This window comes from Heliconius melpomene, chromosome 6, assembly GCF_056956725.1.
Source record: "Heliconius melpomene rosina isolate 202511_hmr_F chromosome 6, ASM5695672v1, whole genome shotgun sequence".
Lineage (NCBI taxonomy): Eukaryota > Metazoa > Arthropoda > Insecta > Lepidoptera > Nymphalidae > Heliconius > Heliconius melpomene.
Genome location: NC_140394.1, coordinates 7,486,917 through 7,511,178, shown reverse-complemented (window position 1 = coordinate 7,511,178; position 24,262 = coordinate 7,486,917). Strand labels below are relative to the sequence as shown.

The window sequence follows — 24,262 nt, the reverse complement described above, 5'->3', positions numbered from 1 at the left end:
AACAATTAAATAACATTGACAGCGATCATTAATACTTAATTTATCATATTAGTTAATTCATTTAAAAAAATAAGTAATTTCTATTATTATTTCTTAAGAGCTTACTTTCTTCCTAATTATTGTATCCTTTTAAAAATATATATAAACATTATTTAGTAACAGCCTTTATCATATTTAGAATATATAAAAATATTTTAAATATACTTTCATTGTAAACAAATCGAGTTATAGCCATTTCCCACGCTGGCTGGCTAAAAAGCGTCAAATCATAGGAGGAATCGTATTATATATTCAATATATTAGATGCACCACTGCACTCCCCTTCGAAGAAAAACGTGAGTAAACCATGCTAGCGTATACTCACACATTTCTTTGACCATATATAAAATCTTTTTATGTACAGCTATAACAAGAAAGTTGTTAATATTTGTTTACAAGAAAGAAAAAGTTTCATTAACAATTGTTTACTCTATAGAAGATATACAGTTTCTGTAAAAAAAATGTTTATGTCGGTATTATTAAAATACATGATTGCCTATTAGAATTTATAGACCTAAGTAATTACTCATTACATACTGATTTAAATTATATATTGAAGTAGATTTTGATTATGTTTTCACTCGCATTTTTAGGAAAGACCTAAAATAAAATTACTAAAATAATTTTTAAGATTTCGGCGAACTAAATTAGGAACCACACGCAGAAATCGAACTTAGACATTAGGATTTACTAACATGATTCTAAGTTAGAACTTAGCGGTAATATAAATGAGTAGGTAAGAATATCCCGTTACGCTCGGCGCCGACGCTGCTCACTAAGTAGTTAGTAAGAGTCTGTCTAGCTTAGATCGACAAAACGTATTCGATTTAAAGTATAGATAATGTTCTTGCAATAGAAAAACTGGATTTGTTTTTTTTTAATAAGCTTTTCAGTTTTAGATATCCACTTTTGAACCCAAACAAAAATATGAAAGTAATGATGTCATCTTACCAAATTCGATCGCTTATACATTTTTCATAACAGGCCAGCCACATAGTGCTTGCATTTCTTCAGGGACAGAGTACCCCCTCTCCCCCTCCCCTAGGTCCCTAGGGGCTAACAGCATTAACCTCATGATTGAAAAAAAAACCAAAATTCGCAGTAAAGCTCAAAAGCCTCTTATCTATGTTGACATATTCTTGGTTTAAAACCCTTTTGTTATCTTTATTTGTGTTTCGTCCATTAACTGTAACCGAGCTTTATCTGAATGTCACGTTTCTGATACCTTAAGATTCTTTGAACACTTGCAATGTTTTATATTTATGATTTTTCAACAATAAACTTTTTTCAATTATTTTTTTATCAAAAGCTCTCGTTTGTTTTGATATTTCATCTCTTGATCTCATAGTACATAATATATTTTAAGTAATTATGTGACAATTTATTATAAATAATCCTATTTACAAAGTAAATATATTTAGGAAAGTATGTAAACGGTGTAATTTCTCAAGTATGGCATGTTAACAGTCTTGCTCAGTTACGTGACTAAGCAGACGCAACATTCTTCTGCATTTTCAGCTCCACCACAGACTACAAAAATACCGATAGAATTTTCCTATGTACATATATTATATACAAAATGTACCCTTTTATATTACTATATTTTTTGTAGTATTAACAAATGATCTTCATTATTAACGTTACTATTTTTAATCTGGCAATGACAAAATCGATAATATTTCAAGAATGTACTGGTAAAACGAGATATAAGTTTATTATATGCGAAACTAGTTTAAGTACATCAAGAATTAAAAATATGTACTCCATAGTTGTTTATTTAGGATCAATTATAGGTTTCGATACAAATGTTTCAAAGATCGAAACTAAGATCAAGATACATCTGCTCAAACCGGCCGGGCACCTGCTCTTGAGACGCCGAAAACCATCGCAGAAAAACTACGGGCAGGTGTATTCCATAATCGTCCAAATGCCAATTTAGTTATACTGAAATGATATAGGTTTGTGTTCTAAAGGAGACTCAAGGTTATTTTCGATCCCTTCTATAAATGTAAGCATTTATTATTGTATCAGCTATACATGTGACATCATAAACAAAAAAAATAACTATTTTGTACGAAATATTATAAATATATATGTTATTTTTAGAGTCTCGTACCTCAAGAGTTTACCTCTTGAACGAACCCCTAATAGGATCATTTTGTTGTTCTTTCTGTCAAGACCACTTATCTCGATATTGCAGGCCGGTATGAAATAAATGCCAAATATTAAGGTTTATGGTCCCTTCAAACAAATAAAAAAAATCTTCTAAGTAAACGCAATCAAAAGTTACGAGCATTTATGCACTGATTTTATTGCTGTTTTTAATGAAATTTCCGCGTAATCAAAACCTATAGGGATATACCGCATAGACCGAAATCCGAAATGTGGAAATTTATATATTTCATACAAAAAAATCATTACCAACATATATTTGTAGTTCATTTCATACGCAAAGGATGCATATGTCCGCGACCTTAAGTTTGTCAACTTTTATAAGTTATACTTCTCTTTGACCTATAATCCTGGAATTGGTACGGAAGCATCGCATCGGTGGGAGACTCGCACTTAACTGGTTTTTATTATTTATTAATATCTTTATTACCTTGTTAATAATATCTATAATGTCTGAACGTTTTTTAAAATATGCATATGTGTAGGCGAATTGAACAGGAAGCGTGTGGGCGTTACTTATAATTTAACATGTTAATATAACTAGATCGATAAATAACGATAATAATACATAAGCTATTTCTATAGAATTTGACATTTGAAATTAAATTATTTATTCTATGTTGGCATTGTTTTAAATATTTCACACAATATAATGACAACACTTGACTTCCTTTTAGATCGTTTCATATTTTTTGCCGCGTCATATGCACTTGCAGCTGACGCGAAACGTGCCAAGAAGCCCGTGGCACAATCTTATGTAGACAATATGTGTATATAAAATAAAATACTTAAACTATAGATAGTCATATTACCTATATCATATCTTTTTTTAGCATTACGCTGCATCCTGCACATAGCAGGTTAGGCAAAGGGAACCTGGGAACCTAATGTTAAGACACTCCGTTTCCTTTAAGAAATTTCCGATCCAATTTGCGCGGAGTTCTGGATGCAATTGCCGCATCCAGATCCCGCGGCGTTGATCCAATCTAGATCAACGCCGCGCTTTGCCTTGCCTAGAAACTAGAGAGAAGAAAATGAAAATATTAAATATTTCATTTCCTCGAATGAGAATGAACCCATAACTCGCGTTCAATTTCCACTCGAGCAAAGTCTCCATAAGTCGACAAAAAGTAAAGGGCGAAATGTCTTTACACTAGGCTCCCTATGCCTCTAAGACATATGTTACACATATTTTATTTGTTGTTTTAATTAATTAATGAATTGTAATTTTATTTAATTTTTAATTTTTTGCAGGTACTATGGCATCTAGACATATTCAGGCGCAGTTTTCGCGAGCTCACCGGCCACGCGTGTCTTGGACCTTCGTGTATATTTTGTGCTCTAAAGGTAAGCTACAATTTTTTATTCTATTTACTTCGTTTTATCTATTAATAATAGACACGTTTAGGCAATGCAATTAGGAAATAAATCAATTGAGCAAAAAGGAAAATTTGTTCATTGCAATTTCAGCCCGCATATTGATAAATTTAATTTATGCTCTTCGTGCAGGACTGTAAAAAATAGAGTTTTGACTCTACCAACTGATATCGCGTATTTCAACGTCACCTTTAGTCCCGCACGGCCCAAGTGGCCAATCAGACGTGACCTTTTCGTTCTCGTGAACAATACACAGTTCACTGCTTTGTTTGACCTCAAAACCGTCGGCCAAAACTTTCGACACGTCTTGGGTTTGAAAATGACTTTGAATTTCACTCAATAAAAGGATTCTCCTTAGGTCGTGTATGTTGGTCACGAAATCATTAAAATATTTTTTTTTAATCCTGTGAGTTACAAAAAATAAATTGAAAAAATATACCTACCCTCAAATAATATGCATAATAGTTAACCAGAGTTAGTCATAACGTATTTCTCCTAAATTTATAGACATTTTTTTTATGTATTTAGTTCATCGGATTGTATAATAAGTATATATATTATTTACGTATAAACTACTCTAGATGTCCGTGGCACACTCATTCCTTACACTAGAACTGGTTCGGACATTGGAAGGGGTCGTGATTTAGCTTTCCAGCTTTATCACATCTGAGCCATTTTGCCCTGCAGTTTACGAGCCTTTGTTTGATCTCTCTTTTTTCATCCTTGTTGGGTATTGACTCTTAGGATTCAAAGAAAAAGAAGATCATTGTTTAAGAGAATTGTTTGTTTTGTGTGTTTGTGTGTTAAAATGTTAAAGAATATGATGTGATAAGATAAAAGCCGACGTTACTATAATGGTAAAAGAGTTCGTAGAACTCTTGGCCTCGAGATCTTCGGGTAATGAGTGCTATTTACTACACGGCTATTGCTCAGTAATTAGTTCTTTAATTAACATTTTAAGTTATTTAAGCGAAAATGGTCTAATATTTCTAAAGGAAATATGGAAATATAGGAGTTTTAAAAGTTATACAACTCAAAATGAAATAGTGTTTTAATTCTATATATCTAGTACCTACCAACTTATTTGCAGTAATAAAAAAGTGATTTTTTTTTATATTTTAAAAATGATGCATTTTTTTTATTTATATTTTAAAGGTAAAATCAAAATGAATTGGTTAAGATAACAAATTATGAAAACTTTAATTGGTAAATAATATTTACATATGAATAGACAGATAAACATTTCAGGTATCATTAGATTACACGAATCTACGAGTATATCTATTATTTATATAATTACATTATTATGAAGTAATAGTGAATAGATAGGCACGTTCTCAGAAGTGTGTCGTGGCTGAACGTGTCTAAAGCCGCATACTAACTGGGCCAGCCAATTACGGTGTTATTATACGATGCAATATCGTTGAATAAACCATTGAAATATTTCAACAGAAAAAATCGATATTAAATTAGGAGATAAAATATCTGTTGCTAATTAATATTCGAAACCAATCAAAATGAATATAAAGACTGCAGGTATAATTACAGTTTCGATCCGTAACAAAATATTAATTACAATTTACGAGGTTTTCATATCTTCAAGTTTATTAGAAACACTATGTTTTTATTTAATTTTATTTTATTTTAAATAATTTGAATAAATATATGTTATTTAAAAGAATATTTCTCAGGAGCGCAGCAACAAATACATATATAATTACGATTATTATTACTAAGTTATAAGTTGCAATACAGCATTTTATTAGTTATTTATTACATGAGAATAAATAATTTATTAGATATACGTAAAAACAGGTTTTCACATGCTATAAGGCATATGCATAGAAACACAATTGCATTAGCAGGTGGCCGTGACATATAGGTGCCATTAAGCATTGGATAATACAAGCTGAAGGAGTTATTCTTCAAACATCATTACTGATGAGGATATTGTAAATATGCTCGTATATGATTGTTTACAACATATATTTATTTAAGACTTCAAAACATCTATATTTTTTATAATTATCATTGGTGTCTTCATTCATCTTTTTTTTTCGAACAAGAGATTAATGCTGTTAGCCCTATTGGCTTTTACAGCGACACCGGTTGGGTAGGGAAGAGGTTACTCTGTCCCTGAAGAAATGCAAGCACTAATTGGCTGCCTGTGAGGAACTTCATTCATCTCACGTATTATGATTTATAATGATTATTCTCTGTTGAAGAATCATCAATATTTTATTATCTTTTTGTATTATTATTTATTGAAAGCCTCTGTAGATTTAGAATTATGTATTATATTTTTTGTAAAGCCGTCTCTAGATTTGACTACATATTGTTTTCTCATCATTACAAGCTTCCTTAAGCTTAAGATACTTTAAGGTTCGTAAATAGATATAATGCAATTGAAATACATCTTCGTGTTATAACTCTATAATAGATTTTACACACCCTTTAGTTATAAAGGTTTCGTTGTGGTAGTTAACGATTGATTTAGTGTAACATATATATAATAATAACAATTTTATATTGGATCACGCAAAGAGCTCTCAATAGTTTTGTATTCTATAGTTCTAGCAAGAGTTAGCAGATATGTTGACTTAGATTTAGTGTAAATCTATGATTACATTTGTTTATACATATTAAATTTGTTTAAGAGCCTTACTTTTCCGTTTTAAAATTCTAGAATCACAGGCTGCTATCAAAATCCTATTTAAAAACTGAATTTTCATCTCTATTCAAATCGCATTTGCATAATATATATATATGTGTGCCACTTCTGAAATGCTAAACACCCCTTACCCACTGATAAAAGTACTACGGACAGTAGGCGCTACGGCCAGCGCTACCTCATTGCTCACTACGGAGGTGCGCACGCGCAGCTGCGAAACCGGTTTTCCTTCTCGTTTACTTCCACACCAACAGAGGTACTCTATTCGATGATTACCTATTATTTATTATCACTTTTACATTACCATGGACTTGAATAACATAAAATTATTGTAAACAACAATATTTTACGAACCAGCAAATATAGCGCCGATTTAAGCAAATACATCATATAAAGTCCATTTTCTTCTTTTTTTCTAAATATATACATCTGTTTGTCGGCTTAGAATATCCTTTCTATTATATTAGTATGTAAAGTTTTTTTATAAACAATAGATAGTCAGCAACAATATTCGAGCTGAAGCTTTAAGCTCATTTACAACCATATCGCTTTATACTTGTATTGTTTTATTACAAAGGTCAGATAAACTTTAAATATAATATCTTTCAAAATTCCTTTGTTGCAAATATGTAACAAAGAAGTTTAAAAACAATAACTTTTTTTATTATCGAGTTTCGCATAAATATCGTAATTTTTGCGCCATATTTTATATTCGACTGTAACGTAACATTTTCAAAGAACTTGAAGTTCTCAAATATAAAATTAAAGTAAAAATCTTATTGTGAATATATAATTATTTCTACTAAGCTTATTACTGCTTTTAGAATTGAAATTTGTCTTTTGTGTTTTTAGGCAGTAGCTTACTTGTAAAGCTTAGTTGGTTTCTGTGCCTATACCAACTAAATATTAACAACTGGAGTTCCATAATTCAGGTTCCACTTTCAATTGAATTCTTGATATATGGCGTTTCGAGCGTGCTGGTTGAGCACAATTCATTTCGCCAATGTCACGTTGTATGGAAAAAGGTTCCACATTATTAATAAATTTGTTAATGACATGACATGGGAAGTGATTCAATCATAATAATTACTATTTCACATATATATTACAAGAATATTGTTTATTATGTTATTTTGAAAACTTTATAATTTAAATTTATATGATAAGAACGTAAGAAATGCAAATGTAAATTTAGGTTTTACTATAGAGAAGGCGATAAAAGCGTGAATGGTGTATTAGTAGTATAAAAGTAGAATAATGGCACACATCTCACATTTTGTTAGCCACTAGGTCAGACGCTTGGTGAGTTTTCAAAATAAACTTTCTTGAGCACATATTTTATAAAGATTATAAGAAGAAGAGTAATTTTTTTTATTTTTTGCGACCTTTTAAAGTTTTATTTAACCTCTATGCATAGTAAAAATATTGAAAACCTATATAAAAAATTGATCATTTTCACACTTCAACAATGAACATTTTGGTTCGCTCTAGTGTTGAGGCAAAGGGAGCTCCGGCACTCAACACACAATGCCTCCAGAATTCGACGGAAAGTGGGGGGACGGAGGATCTTAACACTAAGTTCCCTCTGCCTACCCTGCCGTGTGCGGCATACAGCGTGAAGCTGATTTGATTTCTGATTTGAAATTTAGACTAACCATAAAACAACTATAGCATTATAAACTTTTTTCTCTCTCAATTGAATATGAACCAATTGAATATGAATTGAATATGAACAACAAACGTGCTAAATAAAACACAGTACCACTCTACCAAGCGAATGAAAGCCTACATTTTTCTATTATTCGCATTTGTCTGTGGTCATTGCAAAAATGATTACTTAAGTACCTTTACTTATATTCTATCGTGTGAATCTTTGTAGTAGGTTTGTGTCACTGGGGGTCAGGCAGGGGCTATTCATTGGAAGACAATTTATCATTTTTCTTCACATTATTACATGGCATGTTAAGTTATTACTTTTTGCGTACGTTCAATAAAGAACACTGATTGAATGCTTATTATTATTTGGTTTGTAATATTGTTTTTTATATATTTAAATATATTTTATATTTACTTCTTTTATTTTATATTAAATCGCTTTTTTTATACATAATAGAGAAAAGAAAACTATGGTAACTTTCTGTCGTAACTCAATTTCGTCAATTTCCTCTAAATTAGGAGTAACATAAAGAAACTTTAGAGGAAGTAGTTTAAGTATCGTCATACCATCACCATACATCACCTGCATTAGTGAAAAAATGGCCGACATCACATTCGTCACCTCTATGATAAGACGTGATAAGTTACGTAAGCGCTAACATTATAGTACCTACACAAGTTAGTGTCTTCGTAGAAACATTGAATTGCGCAAACCGGTTCCACGCTGAGCTGCAGCTTCTAAGGCAGTGCGATAATCTCGTCTATTTCCTAGATTTTTATACTATCTTTTTTTTATATAACTAGACTAGATGTGGTACGACTGGATGGTCGTCGTGATGCAAGTGATTACGTATAGCAGCTCTATATGAAACGTATAACGTTCAAAGGATCGAAGCATACAATTTACAATTATTAATATTTGTATTAAAGGCTGCATTGAATTTTGCAACCTTTAATAGAATTAATATTCGAGCAGTCTTATCCTTCTTTTTATCCCCCAAGAAAGTAGTAATATTATAATACAAATAGAAAGACAAAGATCTGTGAGCGTAACATTTTTATTAATATCAATATGAATATGAATAAATAGATAAAACACATCTAAAAGCTTTTAGTAGCCAAGGCTTTATATCTGTTATATAGAAACAAGATACATAACTGGACTGTCGCTCAAGTCGCTCACGTGTCCCGCTCGCACTCGCGGCTGCATATATGGCGGCGCCAAAGCCTTTTACTGCTATCTCTTTCCCGCATGCGCCTACGCAGCCTGTAGCGTGAGGCAGCGTACACGCGGTTTTTCTACTGCCGAGAACAGACGCGTATATTATATCGTGAAAAATTAGTTAAGAATTAACTGTATATAACTATGTAATATACTTTATGCGAATAGAATACTTGTGTAGGCGTTTCGCAATTCGTGTCAGTGTTGTGTTTAAGTGCAAAGGTCATTATCGTTCAGTGTCTATTATAAGTGAGTGGTACAACATATTGGAAGTGAAGTTGGTGCAAGATCGCGAGGTGATCAGTTGTTAGCCTTGCGAGCGTGTCGAATATGCAACCTCTATCACAAGCGTATTTAAATATGTTATCGAAGCTTCCTAATTAAGATATCATTCTCCTTGGTCTGCAAATTTTCCACCTTTAGAAATTTATTTATTTTATAAAGAATATTTTCCTCTATAATATAGCAAATAAGTATACATGTTAAAGACGTATACCTACTGTAATCAGGCTTTGACATAACCAAAATTTAAGAAACAATACGACGTTGACTAAATATTGATATAGAAGTGTTCGTCGAAACAGTTGTAATTCAACTCTAATTACAGTCTATTGTGACCATTGTCAATTCACCCACATAACGACGTATTCTTACATATAATATGTATCTGTTAAGTCGGAGCGAACGATATTTGGTAAACATCAACCCACGAGCGTAGATTGTCATAGAATTCATACAAAATGTATGTATAAGTCATATAATCTGCGATCTTTATTGCTTTGTAGCTTAGCCTAACTAGAGAAAGCTTTGCAAAATACTTCATATATGAATATTTGAGGCCGTCGTGACCCAGAGGCGTAAGAGTGTGACTGTAACGCAACGATTGTGGGTTCGTTCTCCACTTGAGGAAATGAATTATTATTTATTAATATTTTTATTTCTTCGCTCTGGCACCAAGCCAGAAGCTCGGCGTTGAGTTTCCTCACTCAATATGCAATGCCTCGAAAAATTTGTCAAAAATTAAGCTGATTTATTTATATTTTATATATATATTGCATTTTGTAATATAAATAATATAGGTATTATATAAGTAAAACCGTTAATAGTTAAACTTTATCATACAAGCTTACACAATAGGTTGTTTCCTCGGTTCAATTGAATCAAATGTTGCGAGGAACAAATCGATTGCCGTGTACATAATTCACCGTAAAGCCAGCCGAGATGAATACGCTACGTTTATCAAACGATAAGTGTTCCTTTTACTTGTATATGTACATACTCACGTAATATATGTAATAGGTTTGAGGCACTTCAAACTTCACAATTGTCCAAAATATATAATATTTCTTCATTTTATTATTGTCCCCCATTGCTCATTTGCGATATATAAAAAGTAAAAAAATATGAATACTTGAAATATACTTTAAATATTTATAATACTTAATATATTTTAACTACTTCATTAACTTGATAAGTTATTATTAATATTAACACAGTTAATTATTGACAATAATGATTCCTGCAATGTAAAATAAATAATATTTCATATTTCTTAGGAATTCTAGCTAGAAGTTATGCATTTTCAATCTGACATTGGAAAAAATCTCATAAGAACCGGTATTTTGCAATGGTATGTTGTAAAATCTCCACCCAATCCGCCTCTGAATGAGTTTGTTCGTAGAACTGATGACGAAATTGAATGGAGTTTAAAAATCTGACCTTCTTTCTATATTTCTTCTTATCCTTATATTCAAATGACACTATGTTAAAACTATGTATGTATATATATATATATATATGAAAATATATATATATATATATACATACATAGTTACTAAAAAAAGTAAGTTAAAAAAAGTAGTATATTAGACTAGACATCTAATATACTACTTTTCGAATAGATTTTCCTTAAGGAAATTATTTTTTTTTTTCATAAGAAAATATCTTATTTTATAAATATAATTTATTGAAATTCAGTTATAAGTATACTACTCGGTCTACTCGCATCTAAAGAAGAGATTCTAAATACGAATTAACAGATTTTTTAAATAATTATGTTGTTCTGAATAAGGAATAATAGTGTTGTTCATAATATAGGCAATTGATAAGTTTTCTCACAGAGAAGTCGGTAGTGTAACTGGATCGCAAGCTACTGCCATGTGAGAATCGTCCCACGGTTACAACACTTGATATTTTTTTTTATATCTGTGATATCGTTGAAGCTTAAAAATATTTTTTTATATTTTCTATTCATTAATAATACAGTCCTTTGTATTGATGAACTGTGTTATTAGAGCAAGATAATTGATAATGCTCTCTAAATTTGCTTACTACACGAAATATCAATGTCATAGGTATAGTAGCCGCTAAGTTTTGGAAGAAATATATACTCTCGCTAATTTTATGAAACTGATATTTTTTTAGGGTTCCGTACCTCAAACGGTAAAAATGGAAACCTTATATTATCAGTTTATTGTCTGCCAAAATTAATATTAAATCATGAAAACTTAAGTTGTGTCAACTTTTACAAGTAGTATGTACCTCCCGTTGACCTACAATCCTGAAATTGGTAGGGAATCCTCAATAGGTGAGTCCGACTCGCAATTGACCGTTTCTGTGTGAACTTCTTAACTTATGTTCCATTTAATAAAAAAATGTATGCATCTTATATATTTACTTGGGAACAAATTACAATATAACTAAGTAAAAGAACATAAATTTGATGAATGAAGAGTCCTACATAAAATCTTTTGTCTAATTACTTTGTATTTTTCAAAGACCATGAAGCAACCACGTTAAGACAAATGTTCACAATATGTTAACCGAGTGACTCATTCTTTAACCGATTTCCCAGTTCGATAACCAACCTCGTTTAAAATCGTTCGACTTAACTTAAGTATTTCCGTTTTGGTTATCTTCGAAAAACGTTCAAATTATTCACATAAGTGGGACTTAATAATTAATCACTTAAAACCAACAATATAAAAAAATATATGTTTCTACAGCTATTTCAAATTACAATGTGGTTTATACTATAATAAATAAAATAATTATAAATTAATTTCTCTATATTAAAGTTAACATTTTGGAAACTCTATCCATTCTCTTGTGTTTTGCCCTAAACATAATGTCACAGTACGAAAAGTTTGCAATCGCCACACATACCTTACAACTGACACATGGTCATAATAATATGAATCATATTGAGAAAGTGTTTTTTGATTAATACGTAACAAAAACGCATTCTTTCACACTATTTACATAACGGCGTTTACATACTTAATGTTTAGTTTTTTTAAATATTTCAAATACATCATTAAACTTAGTTTTCATCCATATCTTGAATACATGCGTCAATCAACCCTTAAATTATTTGTATGACTCATACATTCCTTCTCGCTTGCTTAAGTATTTTTGAGGGCTACAAAATATGACGATCATTCTAATGCTAATTACATTCTTATTTATGGATAATATTTTAAACTATATAATTTTTTAATTAAATATAGTTTAAGATATTATATGTAACTATCATAGATAATAAATTTTTTTTTTTGGTATAAAACAAAAGCGTAGCCCATTTAAAATCTTCACAACACGTGTTCGCAAACAATACTTTTACTGTGGTTTTGTCCTCACAATTAAACTTATTGAAAAATAACCGTAGTACGTAGGGCCCTAAAATAGTAGAGACGTTCCTAATGCTTATTCAAATAAGTACGAACAAGATGGAGTGAGAGCCACGTGAGGTACGTCAACAATAGATTACAAAAAACAAACCTACCTGGAAGGTAGAGCCTCGGGTTTGCCGCCCGCGCGCCGCTGCACTCACACCAGTCTCATAGAAAGCCTTAACGCAGTCGATCGTATCGCTGCTGGTTTCTCGTAGAGAAATATTTTTTTACTTTAATTTCAATGGTTCAATCGTTAAATTCATTAATTTTTATTATCAAATAATTATAATTATTTTAATAGTTTTGTGCATTAAAAACAGTGACGTAACCCGGCAGTTGTTTAGTTTTTATCCATTTCAACCACCTGTCGTTTTACCTGCTCGTAGCCGCTATCTTCCCGCCGAAACCTTTTTCTTTATATTTTAACACATGGTTATTTTAGTGCAAATAATAAATAATATTAACCGAGAGGCATAGTTGAACGTAGCCTAGGAGCAAACTAGAATTCTAATGAAAATTTTCTTAGCTCTACGTGTTTATTTTACTTATTGCCTTATACGTGGTGGTTTGCGGACACAGTGATTGATAGAGATATGTATATTTAGCGCGCGGCCATTGTCTTCGATCACGACCGCTATGGAGAATGAATCTTAATGAAGAATCGAATTCAATTAATTCAGTAGGTTGACGATTGTGTTCGTGTTGTGTGAGTGTAAGCGATGCTAAACCAACGAAATGATTAAGTTTCGATATAAACGTAAGGAAGCGAGTGAAGGAAAAGCTGGAATACAGAAGCAGAAAATCGAAGTTCTCAAGGATAGAGAACTGTTGCCCCCTAAGGATTTGATTGGAGGCTCTCTGGCCGGCGTGAGACACAACACTCTACCGCGCTCTCGACCGCCCTCCGCTGCAAGGCGGGATCCGCCTGAATCACTTCTTAGTCATACTACCCTAAGTTTGTTCAGAGTAAGTTTACATATAATATAGTATGTATTTATATATAAAATCTTAATATTGTGGATTCGATTCCCACTTGGGGAATGAAATGTTCAATTTTTATTTCTACGCGTGGTGACGACACAAAGCGCTGCGTTGACTTCCGCCACTTAACACGCAATGCCTCCACAATTCAGAGGAAAGGGGGGAATGGAAGTATCTTAATGGGAACGGAGTGCCTTAGCACTAGGTTTCCAGGTGTTCTCTGCCTACCCTGCTATTTGCGGGATACAGTCCGAATCTATTTAAAAAAGTTAATTATAACGTCATTTAAATATCCATCGTCTAATGATAATCAAACCGTCTATTAGTAAGATTTCTGATAAACGTTTTAATATGCAACAGCTAATTTGTTTACTGGAACGAAATTTACTTAATGCTGTCTCTAACGATTGAATAATTACTGAGTAATAAATTATTTCGTAACTATTGTCTTTAATAGGAATGTTAGATTAAAGAATTGATAGAAGCTAATAGAAAGGTTGTAGTTACTTAGAACAAAGCAAGCTGGTCGTGATTTAGGCAAGATAATAATATAATGAATATCAGCTCGGAGCAAGGCTACTCTGTTTGTAATTTACACGATAGAATTAGGTCAGATCAACAAAAAAATGTACTAAATATAGTGTAAAATATAAAAATGTAATATTTGAATTTTTAATTTTTTTAAAGAATCAAAATTTTCCCCAAATATTCGCAAACGAATCAACAACAGGAAATATTTACAGTTACATGACGGTGAAAACTTGTGATGCATTACTTGTTTTTGACCCCGTTTAAGGCTTTTATGCTCAGAATTTCCAATTGCAGTTTACTTACAATTGTAATTACAGACTAAAAACATGCAGGCTACGCCTAGACACCTTCTACTGAATACTAAATTCTAAAGTCATACATAATAGATATAAAACAAGTTTTAAGTTATTTTACAGATATATAACCTAATATTATTATTAATTATACATTTAAAAGAAAAAGCAAACGATGATTTTCTTTAGAAATTATTGTAGGTATGTTTATAGGAAGTGAACAGTAGGAGTGGTGTGCCTGGGATTATGTGTTTGTATCTCATGCAACAATAGATATAGCCGAGTTCTCACCTTGTTTGAGACGCAATGCTTTCTTTTGCATGTATATCGGTTCCGTATATGAAATATAATATTTCTATACTAACATATAATAATCTAATATTATGTTTACCTACATATGTGACATATATTATGTTTTATCTTTTCATTTGGTATATATATTTTATTCTTCTAAAAATAATTTTATTAAAATGTGCGCTACAAAACATTAACGTCATCGCTTCGTATTTAAATTGAGATGTACTTAGGCAGTGTTAAAAGGTAGTTGTTAATTCTATTCTAACTGAAAATATTCACTAGGTTCTCTGGCCATTCTGTAAAACTAGTAGAGTTGGGTGGAGGCAGTAAAATTTATCTATATTCTTAAATATTAGTCTATTCTATTCTACTATAGAAAATTAGTATGTAAGTATAGAATAGCCAAAAAAAACTTTGCGTTACATCTATAGAATGGAATAGAACAATGTTTATTGTCGCCCCGAATGATTACGAAACATGAAAACAAAGCGTACTTTACGTTTTACAATCTCGTCAGGTCACGGCGCGTGTGGCTCTGACCTATCATATTCGTGTTATACTGGTTTTAAAGCAGGCTCGTGACCACTGCCAAGAAATTTGAGACTTTCCGAGATCGCCCAAAAGTATATTTTAAATATACATTGTGTTTTGGATCGCCTTTTTTACAGTTTTTTGTTGTATCTTATTACTATGTTGTTTTTTTATGTTCCACAAAGGGAAGCGGTGTAAAAAATTGTGTATTTTAAAGCAATTTAAAATTTAAACAATTTTATAAGAGAAATAGAGTAACACTTCGCAGTTACAGTGAATATACTCGTATAGCGTGCGAACCTTATGCTCTGCTTTTTGCATATGACACATACATTCAAAATATAGCTTACCGTATGGTATATTAATTTAAAGCCGAAGTTATTTTCATCTCGTCAAAAGATAAAAAGATATAATTTTTACGTAAATTTTGAACAATAAAAAAGTATTTAATCTAAATATCAAAGAGTTTGATTGTGTTGCCTAAGAAGATTTCGTTCTCTCTAAATTTGTGTATTCCGTTTTTAAGCTTACCACAAATTTAAATTTTAAACGTTTCCGCTTTCCAGGAACTTTTTGCACAGCTACAATGGTCTGCCGAAAGAGCACCAGCTGCAGACGGGCTGCGGAGAGCTTTGGGCGGAGGAGGCGCTCGTTTCCAACTCGGATGCATGGCCGACGCCAGCGAATGCTTCGAACATCTTTTACTTAGAGTTCACGCTCACGTGGCTGCCAGGTCAGGAGATAAACGAGACGATGACGCCTGCAGAGCCCCGCATTGTGTACCACACAGAAAATTCGCAATGATGCTTGTAGAGCAATCAGTTTGCGGAGCCTGCCAAGCCACCTCAGAGCCATTACCTTTTACTCAGGTTTGTACTCCTTATATATTTTAAAGATACTTGAGGTAGCATAATTAATAATCTATTTATATTCAATAACTCCGTATACATTCTCATTTAAAATGTAAATTTTTCGACAGATGGTGCACTACGTATCAGCAACTGCATTAACGACACAAGCTGCACTCGGAGAGCATAACGATAGCTTTGGCCTATTATTGAGAAAAGCTGGTGGCATGGGCGATATACGAGAATGTCCCGTGAGTATTATGCAAAATATGCAATTCTAATACCTTTAATTAAAAAAAGACTATACATAATATGATTTTTTTATTTTTATTATTTTATTTTAATAAATAATTTATTAACATTTATTTGTATTTTAATTTTCAGAACACCTGTGGTGCTAGAATACAGATCTGCAGGACTTTAATGAATCGGCCTGAAGTAGTATCGATAGGCGTGGTTTGGGACTCAGACAGACCAGCAGCGGAACACGTAGCTGCTGTTTACGCAGCTTTAGGCACAGAGTTAAGACCTACAGATGCCTTTCATGCATGTGTAGACCGGGCTTGGGCAGCACGAGCTACTCATCGACTTGTCGGGCTTGTCACTTATTACGGAAAACATTACTCTACCTTTTTCTTTCATAGCAAATTACGCTTATGGATATACTTTGATGATGCTGATGTCAAAGAAATAGGTCCAGAATGGTCCCAAGTTGTTGAGAAATGTAAAAGAGGTAGGTTTCAACCTCTATTGCTACTTTACGCAGCAGTGGATGGAACACCATGTGATACTCGCCATGCTCCTAAAGATATTGTGCCATTCCCTGCGCCTGAGCCCAGAAGAGCTGTTACACCAGCTCCGGAGAGACCAGCGGCTGGTTACGCTCGAAGAGCAGTAACACCTGGACCCAACACTGAAAATGACTACGTGAGTCGAAAGGCAGTAGAAAATATATTAGAAGTTCAAGCTAGTCGTTGCGCCCCATTAGCGAGAAGTCTCAGTACCAGTTCTGCTTCGGACAGCCAAGAACGACCGCGTGCGCGGAGAGACTCTGGTAACTGGAGTGGGGATAGAAATAGTGCATCCTCAACGTCATCAACCGCTGAAAGTCCATATATGTATTCAAGAGGGCGAGGCAGCATTCCCAGTAGCCCCACTCGAAAAGGTGAACTATCAAGTGGTGGGTCCTGTGACGCTGGGTATGATTCTTACTCATTATCCTCAACGGACAGTCTTCCTCTCCAGCAAGGCTTGCGACATAATCTACAATTAGCTCAAATCCCTGAGCTAATAACAAGAGGTGACTGCGAAGCCCTTTGTTTGGAAGCCGATAGATTACTAGAAAAATCGCGTCACGCAGAAGATGCTGCAGATTTTGAAACTGCTTTAGTTTTATGTGATGCTGCAGCAGCTAAAGCGCGAGCTGCGATGGATGCACCTTACAATAATCCCCATACTATGACCTTCGCTCGGATGAAACACAATACATGTGTAATGAGAACGCGTAGCCTGCAACGCCGTATGGCAGGAATGAATAGAGTTACTGAAATTCCTCAACTAGCTCCTGTAAGAAACACTAAAGGTGGTTTAGAAAATTCGCCTACGATTGAAATTTATGCCACTTTACCCAAAAAGAAAAGTTCAAAGAAATCTCCTAAAATATCAATTGAAGATGATATTGATTGTCCACCAAGAGAGCGGCCTCCAAGACATAAATCGCGAGAAGAAGAGAAAGTTAGAGAAAAACGTTCTAGAAGCGAAGACCGAGGCCGTACTCGTAAAGAAATAACAATAGCACCTGAGAAAAAAGAAGAATGCATTGAAGTAAAACCCACAAAAGATAAAGCTAACAAGAAACAACATAAAATTCGACGAAAATTATTAATGGGAGGTTTAATCAGGAGAAAAAATCGATCTATGCCAGATTTAACAGAGGGTGCGGATGGAGAGAACGTCTCTAATAATAAAGAAATACGAGTGTCTTCAGTGGATGATGCAGATGTAGGCAGAAGAAAAAATGAAGATAAAACAAATTTAAGCGGTTACCTTTCGGAAGGTCATTTAGAATATTCTGTGGCAAGTGGAACAAATCCTAATTTGGAGCGAAGTAAGCTAATGCGAAAAAGCTTCCATGGAAGTGCTGTAAAGATCCTTACTGCGGCAAAAGTCCCTCCGCCACCACCGCTACGAACTACTTCTCAGCTTAGCGGGACTAAGTTTGAGCCAGAAGTATCAGAACAAGGCGCCAAGAAACGACCAGAACAACCACTACCGAATATATCTCACACCGAACGTTCTTATACACAAGACTATGAGGAAGACGGGGGTTTTTCTGAACAATTTGGTGACGAGCCTCAATCGCTGCCATATTTACCACCTTATGAAAGACACCAAATGAATACTAATAATAACAACAACAAGCAGGATGATTCTCCAAATACATCTCAAGTTTTAGTTACTATTGTTACTAAAGCCATGATACATCAAGAACAGAGCCCCGTTAAAAGAGACACACCACAGAGCTCAATTTTACCTCACAACAACATACAAAATTTGAATAACGTATTCGATAATGGTATTGATGTAGTTGACTGTGCCATGCTGCCGCCACCGCAGCAAATGTTTGATTTGCCTCCTTATCCGAGTCCAATGAATTCTGTGAATCACTCAAGACAACCCAGTGAAGAATTTCCTCCTCCACCACCCCCGATAGATTTAACGCCGTTACATGACGAACTGATAAAACTAAAACAGCATTTAGCGAGTACTTGTGAACAAACGACATATGACAAAAATGAAATACCAAAAGATTCTTTATTGGCTCAATTACAAGAAAAACGAAGTCAAATTTTAAGGAGTGACTCAGCAAAGTTAGGTCAATTAGATAACATTGGCACTGCTGGTGATAATTGGCTGAGAGAGCTACAGGCTAAACAAGCAGCCATAAAATTAAAACGGTCAGGATCATTAGACTGTCAATTGACAACGGCTAATGACAATATATCTCAAGAGAACATAAATAATGTAAGAAACATTGCATCAAAATTTGAAAACTCTCATAATTTATTCAATGATGGAGACAGACCTCACGGAGGATATACAAGTTCCACTAATAGCAGCCGTGATGTAATTAACTGTTCTAATCAATCTAATAATAGAATATACAACAGGCGGGCATCGTCATCCTCGATAGATCATAAACAAATGGAAGACGATTTTAATGATCAAAAATCGGCGAACACTGATATCTACGGCGATCGGGGGAAAACTAAGAAAAAATCAGTATCATTTTGTGACCAGGTTATACTGGTTGCTACTGCAGAGGATCAAGAAGATGATAGTTACATTCCTAATCCAATATTAGAGAGAGTTCTAAAATCTGCTTTGAATAGACCAGAGCTTACAACAGTTCCCCTGCAGTCGGAAAAATCATCGCTTCAGAGAACTGACTCTTTTGATAGCCAATCTTCAAGATCGACAATATCGGCGTTATCACAAACCTCGTGCGGTGATACGGGACATGTAGATTACTACAGAGTACAAAATTCGTATCCGTCTTACCAAATTGCTCAAACGCGCCCTCAACAGCAGTATAATCCACAAAAAAGTACTCCTATGCAAGGCACAATTTCGCCGATACTCTCGAATACTGTACATTCAGTTGTGCCAGATAGTAGCCATATATATCAAGCAATGCCTGCTAATTCTCAACAAAGCAGTAATCCGATACCGTACACTCAACCACCCTCTGTATATACTAATCAAAGCAACGCTAGCCCACCGAATTTTAGCCAAAACCCAGCGAACAGACTGACGCCCATTACGCATAATTCTGCTTACGTAACAAAACATGCACCTAACGGGCAAAGGCCCGTACCTAATACTTATTCACATCAAGCAAATCATACAAATAATAACAATTATTACCACAGACAACCACAGCAACAAGCTGCGCCAACTCTTCCAAATAATTCATATAGTGCAAATCGTCCATATAATCCAAACGTACAAAATAACAATTCGCTTTACCAAAGCTTACCCGCCAATTCACCTGCCTATTTGAGCTACTACAACCCACCGACAAACTATGCTAACTCTGATTATTCTAGTCGTTACACTCAAATGAGCAACACGTCGCTATACAATAACTCCAATAATCCTTCGCCTTATCAAAGAGTCCCACCGCCACACGGAGAAATAACCAATTCCATTGACAATTACAATGGAAATTATCAAAAAGTGTCTAATAATTTTTATATCGATAATAATGATAACAATCAAACTCGGCTTCCAGAACCAAGACATTATGCTAATTCTCAATCTCAACGCTCTTCAGCATACAATCAAACCAATAATTCAGATATTTCAAACAGTGAACAGTATCAATATTCCCATAATAACTGCAACCCCTACCAACTCATACACTCAAAAATTCAGAAAAAATCTGTTTCATTCGAGCCAGGAACAAAAGGTGGAACGGATTCTCCGATACCGCCTCAAATAAATGGCAATTATCCTAGTGAAAATATGACAGCGGCATCGAATGCTTCAAAAACCCTATGTAATTTATGTCGCAAGAAATCAATTAATCCTCACGCTACTTATTGTTCTGATTGCGATTTTTACTTGTCTCGTTTTAAGTTTAAGCCGAGCGCCCAACACGCGCCGTCAGAGTTAATGTAAACAAATTAAGATACATATTAAAAAACTAATATTATTAATACTCATTAAGATATTGTAAGTAGCGACTGATCTCATTTGAGAATTCTCCATAATTCTAAGATTTTTAATCTTGACTATACTTAATATATGTTATATATAAGTTTTGTTACTGTATGATAGATAGCTAGTTTAATCTAAATAAAACGTATGCTCGTGATAAAAAAATATGACTGTAATAAATATTTTTCAATACATTTATTGTTTTATTATCCTATAAATATAAATAATATTATTATTGTTAAAAATGCTTTTCAAAAAGCATAATTATGATGCTTTAAATATTATATTGGCCAATGACTACTAATATGTGAAATTTTTTTAATAAGTAAACAGCACCTGTTTACTTATTAAAAAAATATTAAACGACTCGATCCATAGTAACTTAGCTTTTGTAAAATTAAAATCTGCAACAAATCGTTCCTTGCGGTCGCGACGTGCGAGTTTATTGATTTTACCTAAAACCAGAAGACAGATTGGTAAAAAAATGTTTACCTACGAGGGGGCACGACTTTACAATAACCTACCGCCAACTTTAAGGAGTGTAAGCTCATTCAATGCATTTAAAACACAATTAAGAGAATTCATTATTAAAAGCTACCCACCCTAAAAAAAAAAAAAAAAAAATAATGCATTGAATGAGTAAACAAAATGTGTTACTTTAACCTGATTAATGTACGACCGACTTTAATTATTTACTATGTTAATAATGTTTCCATGTAAGTGGCCTATGTGTTTTTAATGGAAATAAATATCTTTAACCGTTATGTGAAATTTTATTAGGCTCCACTCCCGTTAATTTTCGACTGGAGAATCAGAGCGTTTTGACTAGGTTCTATTTGACCATTTCGCAAATGCGGGATAAAGTATAACGATTGTAAAACTTGTAGCATTATTAATTTGTGCAAGTATTGTTGTACTACTTGAAACAGGTTGAATTAAAATGTGCCACGTAGCTAATAATACCAATTTATAATTATACCATTAATCGTTTTGATTCAAAGATTCAAACAGAATCTACAGTTCTATTGACTAAACCTTTGATTTGACTAGAGATTGAAATAGGCAATATTGAGAAAATAGGAAATTTTTAATGACTCGAGTTGTTTGAATCTTTTTTGCAGAAAATAAATAACTAATCTAAAATCGTTTGTTGCGTTCTTTAAAATTTATTCCACGGTATCGTAGCGCCATCCTGTTACATGTTTTGATGGACCCCTTTTCATACACGGAGATGGTCCTCCTTATCTATTCTCCCTGTTATAATCTTATCTAAACTCAAACTTACCTTAATAATATACAGTAGCAGTAAAACAGTTTATGGTTTTTATTATGTTTAATCTGTGATATCATAATGCATATAGAACAAAAACACGTATGAAGTTGTCTGTCAAGTTGGCAGGTGGCAGCTCAGTTCAACTCAGTTCTTTAATGGCTACTACCAATGACGGGTCGCCTGATAAAAAATTGACATTAGTTATTTAGGATAATAGTAGATAACTGTGTTTACGTAAACATGACGGGAATTCTGCCAACGTACCAACGATTTGTGAACGGAGTCCCTGTGCCGTCCATTTCTCGACGCTCATTTCGTATCCGGGAAAAATATTTGATTATTTCAGTGCTTTTGACATTTGCGATTGTATGGCTAGGAGCACTGTTTTATTTGCCAGAGTTCAAAAGTTCGACAAGTGTAAATGATAGTGTATATAATGTATATAAACGGATACAAAAAGCAGGGCCAGAGCTTTTAATGCCTCCGCCACTTGCTCAAAATGATGTAGGTGATTTTCCTGTCGTTGGTATCGTTCGTCATCGAGAAGAGGGTGACGATCCTCATGTTATAGAAGATAGGAATCGCCTACGTGCAAAGATAGACGAAGACATGGGTATGAAAGTTCTCGAGAGACCCAATTTTGATGTAGCACCTTCTATTTCTTCATCAAAAGGTCCGAGTAAAGCTCCTGTCAATGCTATAGAAGAACCAGTAGTCAAAAACAATGCTGAAAAGAAATATGATTTACTTGATCTAAAAGGTGATGAAACCATAAAAAAATATATTGTTCCTGCTGTTGATCCCAGCACTAATCCTGATGTAATCCAAAAAAGAGATACTGTTAAAGAGGTGAGTTTACTTGATGGTATTACATTTTTTTCAACATTTTTGTTGAAATTATGATATCCCACTCTCAGCTCAAATCAAACAATAAATGCTAGTATTTAACACCATGCATTGTTTCGCCAAAACTGTAATTTATTATTTTTTAATTTTGAAACCATAGATTGCCATCAATGTCTGAAATTTCCTCATCAACATAAATAAACATAGCAATAATGTATCTCCAAGTTATTTACATTACTTTAAAACTAGTTCATTTAATGGCAGCCCCAGACAAGATTTCCTTACATTTCTTATTAAGAACATAAGTACATCGGCATCGTCCTACCTACATCTTTGAGAACCAAATAGGTACATAGGTAAGCGTGTCTATCTCCTTAAAGGCCGGCAAGATGCTTATCCTTTGGCATGGGATTGTGGGTGACGGTGATTACTTACCATAGCAGGTGACCTGGCGATCCATAAAAAAAAGGGAACTGCTATTAAATCAAATACTCTGCTGTTTGTGTGTCCAACTCTGAGAGATCAAATCAACTTATATACCTTAATGCTTTCTAATTATCTCTTGTCACATAAATTATTTAGTTGGATATTTGTATATTGTTTTATTCTTGACAAAGTGTGACAAGATGTAAGGTGCAATTGTGGTGATTGTTCATCACTCCTAAACTGTGTGACATCACAGTTAAAACAATAATATACAAATATAGTTTTGGAATTTCTATTTTCATTGAATAATTTCTAGATAAGGTGTAAAATTGCAAATATATGTGACATCACATTTGGTAAAGGGACGTCACAAAGGGATGTCTCACATAATGAGGAAGGGGTCACAGTAATTATTCCTTATAGTTTAGGTAAGACTAATCCTTTGTCACATGTGGCAGTCTTCAAATTCATTTATAAAGTTCAGTACATTTATATTCTTTCAGTAATTCTGAGGATGTTAAATCTTTAAAATTTATTAAATTTTCAAGTTTTTAGGTTTTTCGCACACAAACAACCATTTTTAAATTAATCATAGACAATTTTTGTAAAATCTTCTGAAGAATATATTGACATAAAATAGATAAAACTATAAATTACAAGATCTTGCTAATAAAAAATATTTTTATTTATCTGGATATGGATT

General features: G+C 33.4%; 2 protein-coding genes across 10 annotated transcripts in view; both read left to right on the top strand.

Annotated features, from left to right (window-relative positions):
* Nucleotides 1–21,198, top strand: part of ec (ubiquitin specific peptidase echinus) — a 46,632-nt gene extending 25,434 nt beyond the window's left edge. Inside the window, exons 1-5 of one of the 9 annotated variants that reach the window (XM_085186336.1) lie at nt 9,204–9,359; nt 13,495–13,777; nt 16,011–16,313; nt 16,424–16,543; nt 16,677–21,197. In XM_085186336.1, the coding sequence (XP_085042462.1) occupies nt 13,547–13,777; nt 16,011–16,313; nt 16,424–16,543; nt 16,677–20,975 (4,953 nt within the window). In that variant the 5' untranslated portion in view covers nt 9,204–9,359; nt 13,495–13,546 and the 3' untranslated portion in view covers nt 20,976–21,197. Of the gene's footprint in view, nt 1–3,465; nt 3,559–9,203; nt 9,434–12,777; nt 13,778–16,010; nt 16,314–16,423; nt 16,544–16,676 lie in introns of those variants that run through there. The other 8 variants (XM_085186335.1, XM_085186332.1, XM_085186334.1 and 5 more) reach the window with 8 other exon arrangements.
* Nucleotides 21,199–22,424: 1,226 nt separating this feature from the next.
* Nucleotides 22,425–24,262, top strand: part of LOC146538297 (mannosyl-oligosaccharide alpha-1,2-mannosidase IA-like) — a 52,961-nt gene continuing 51,123 nt past the window's right edge. The window contains exon 1 of the mRNA XM_085186343.1: nt 22,425–23,136. Coding sequence (XP_085042469.1) covers nt 22,528–23,136 — 609 coding nt within the window. The 5' untranslated portion in view covers nt 22,425–22,527. The remainder of the gene's footprint in view (nt 23,137–24,262) is intronic.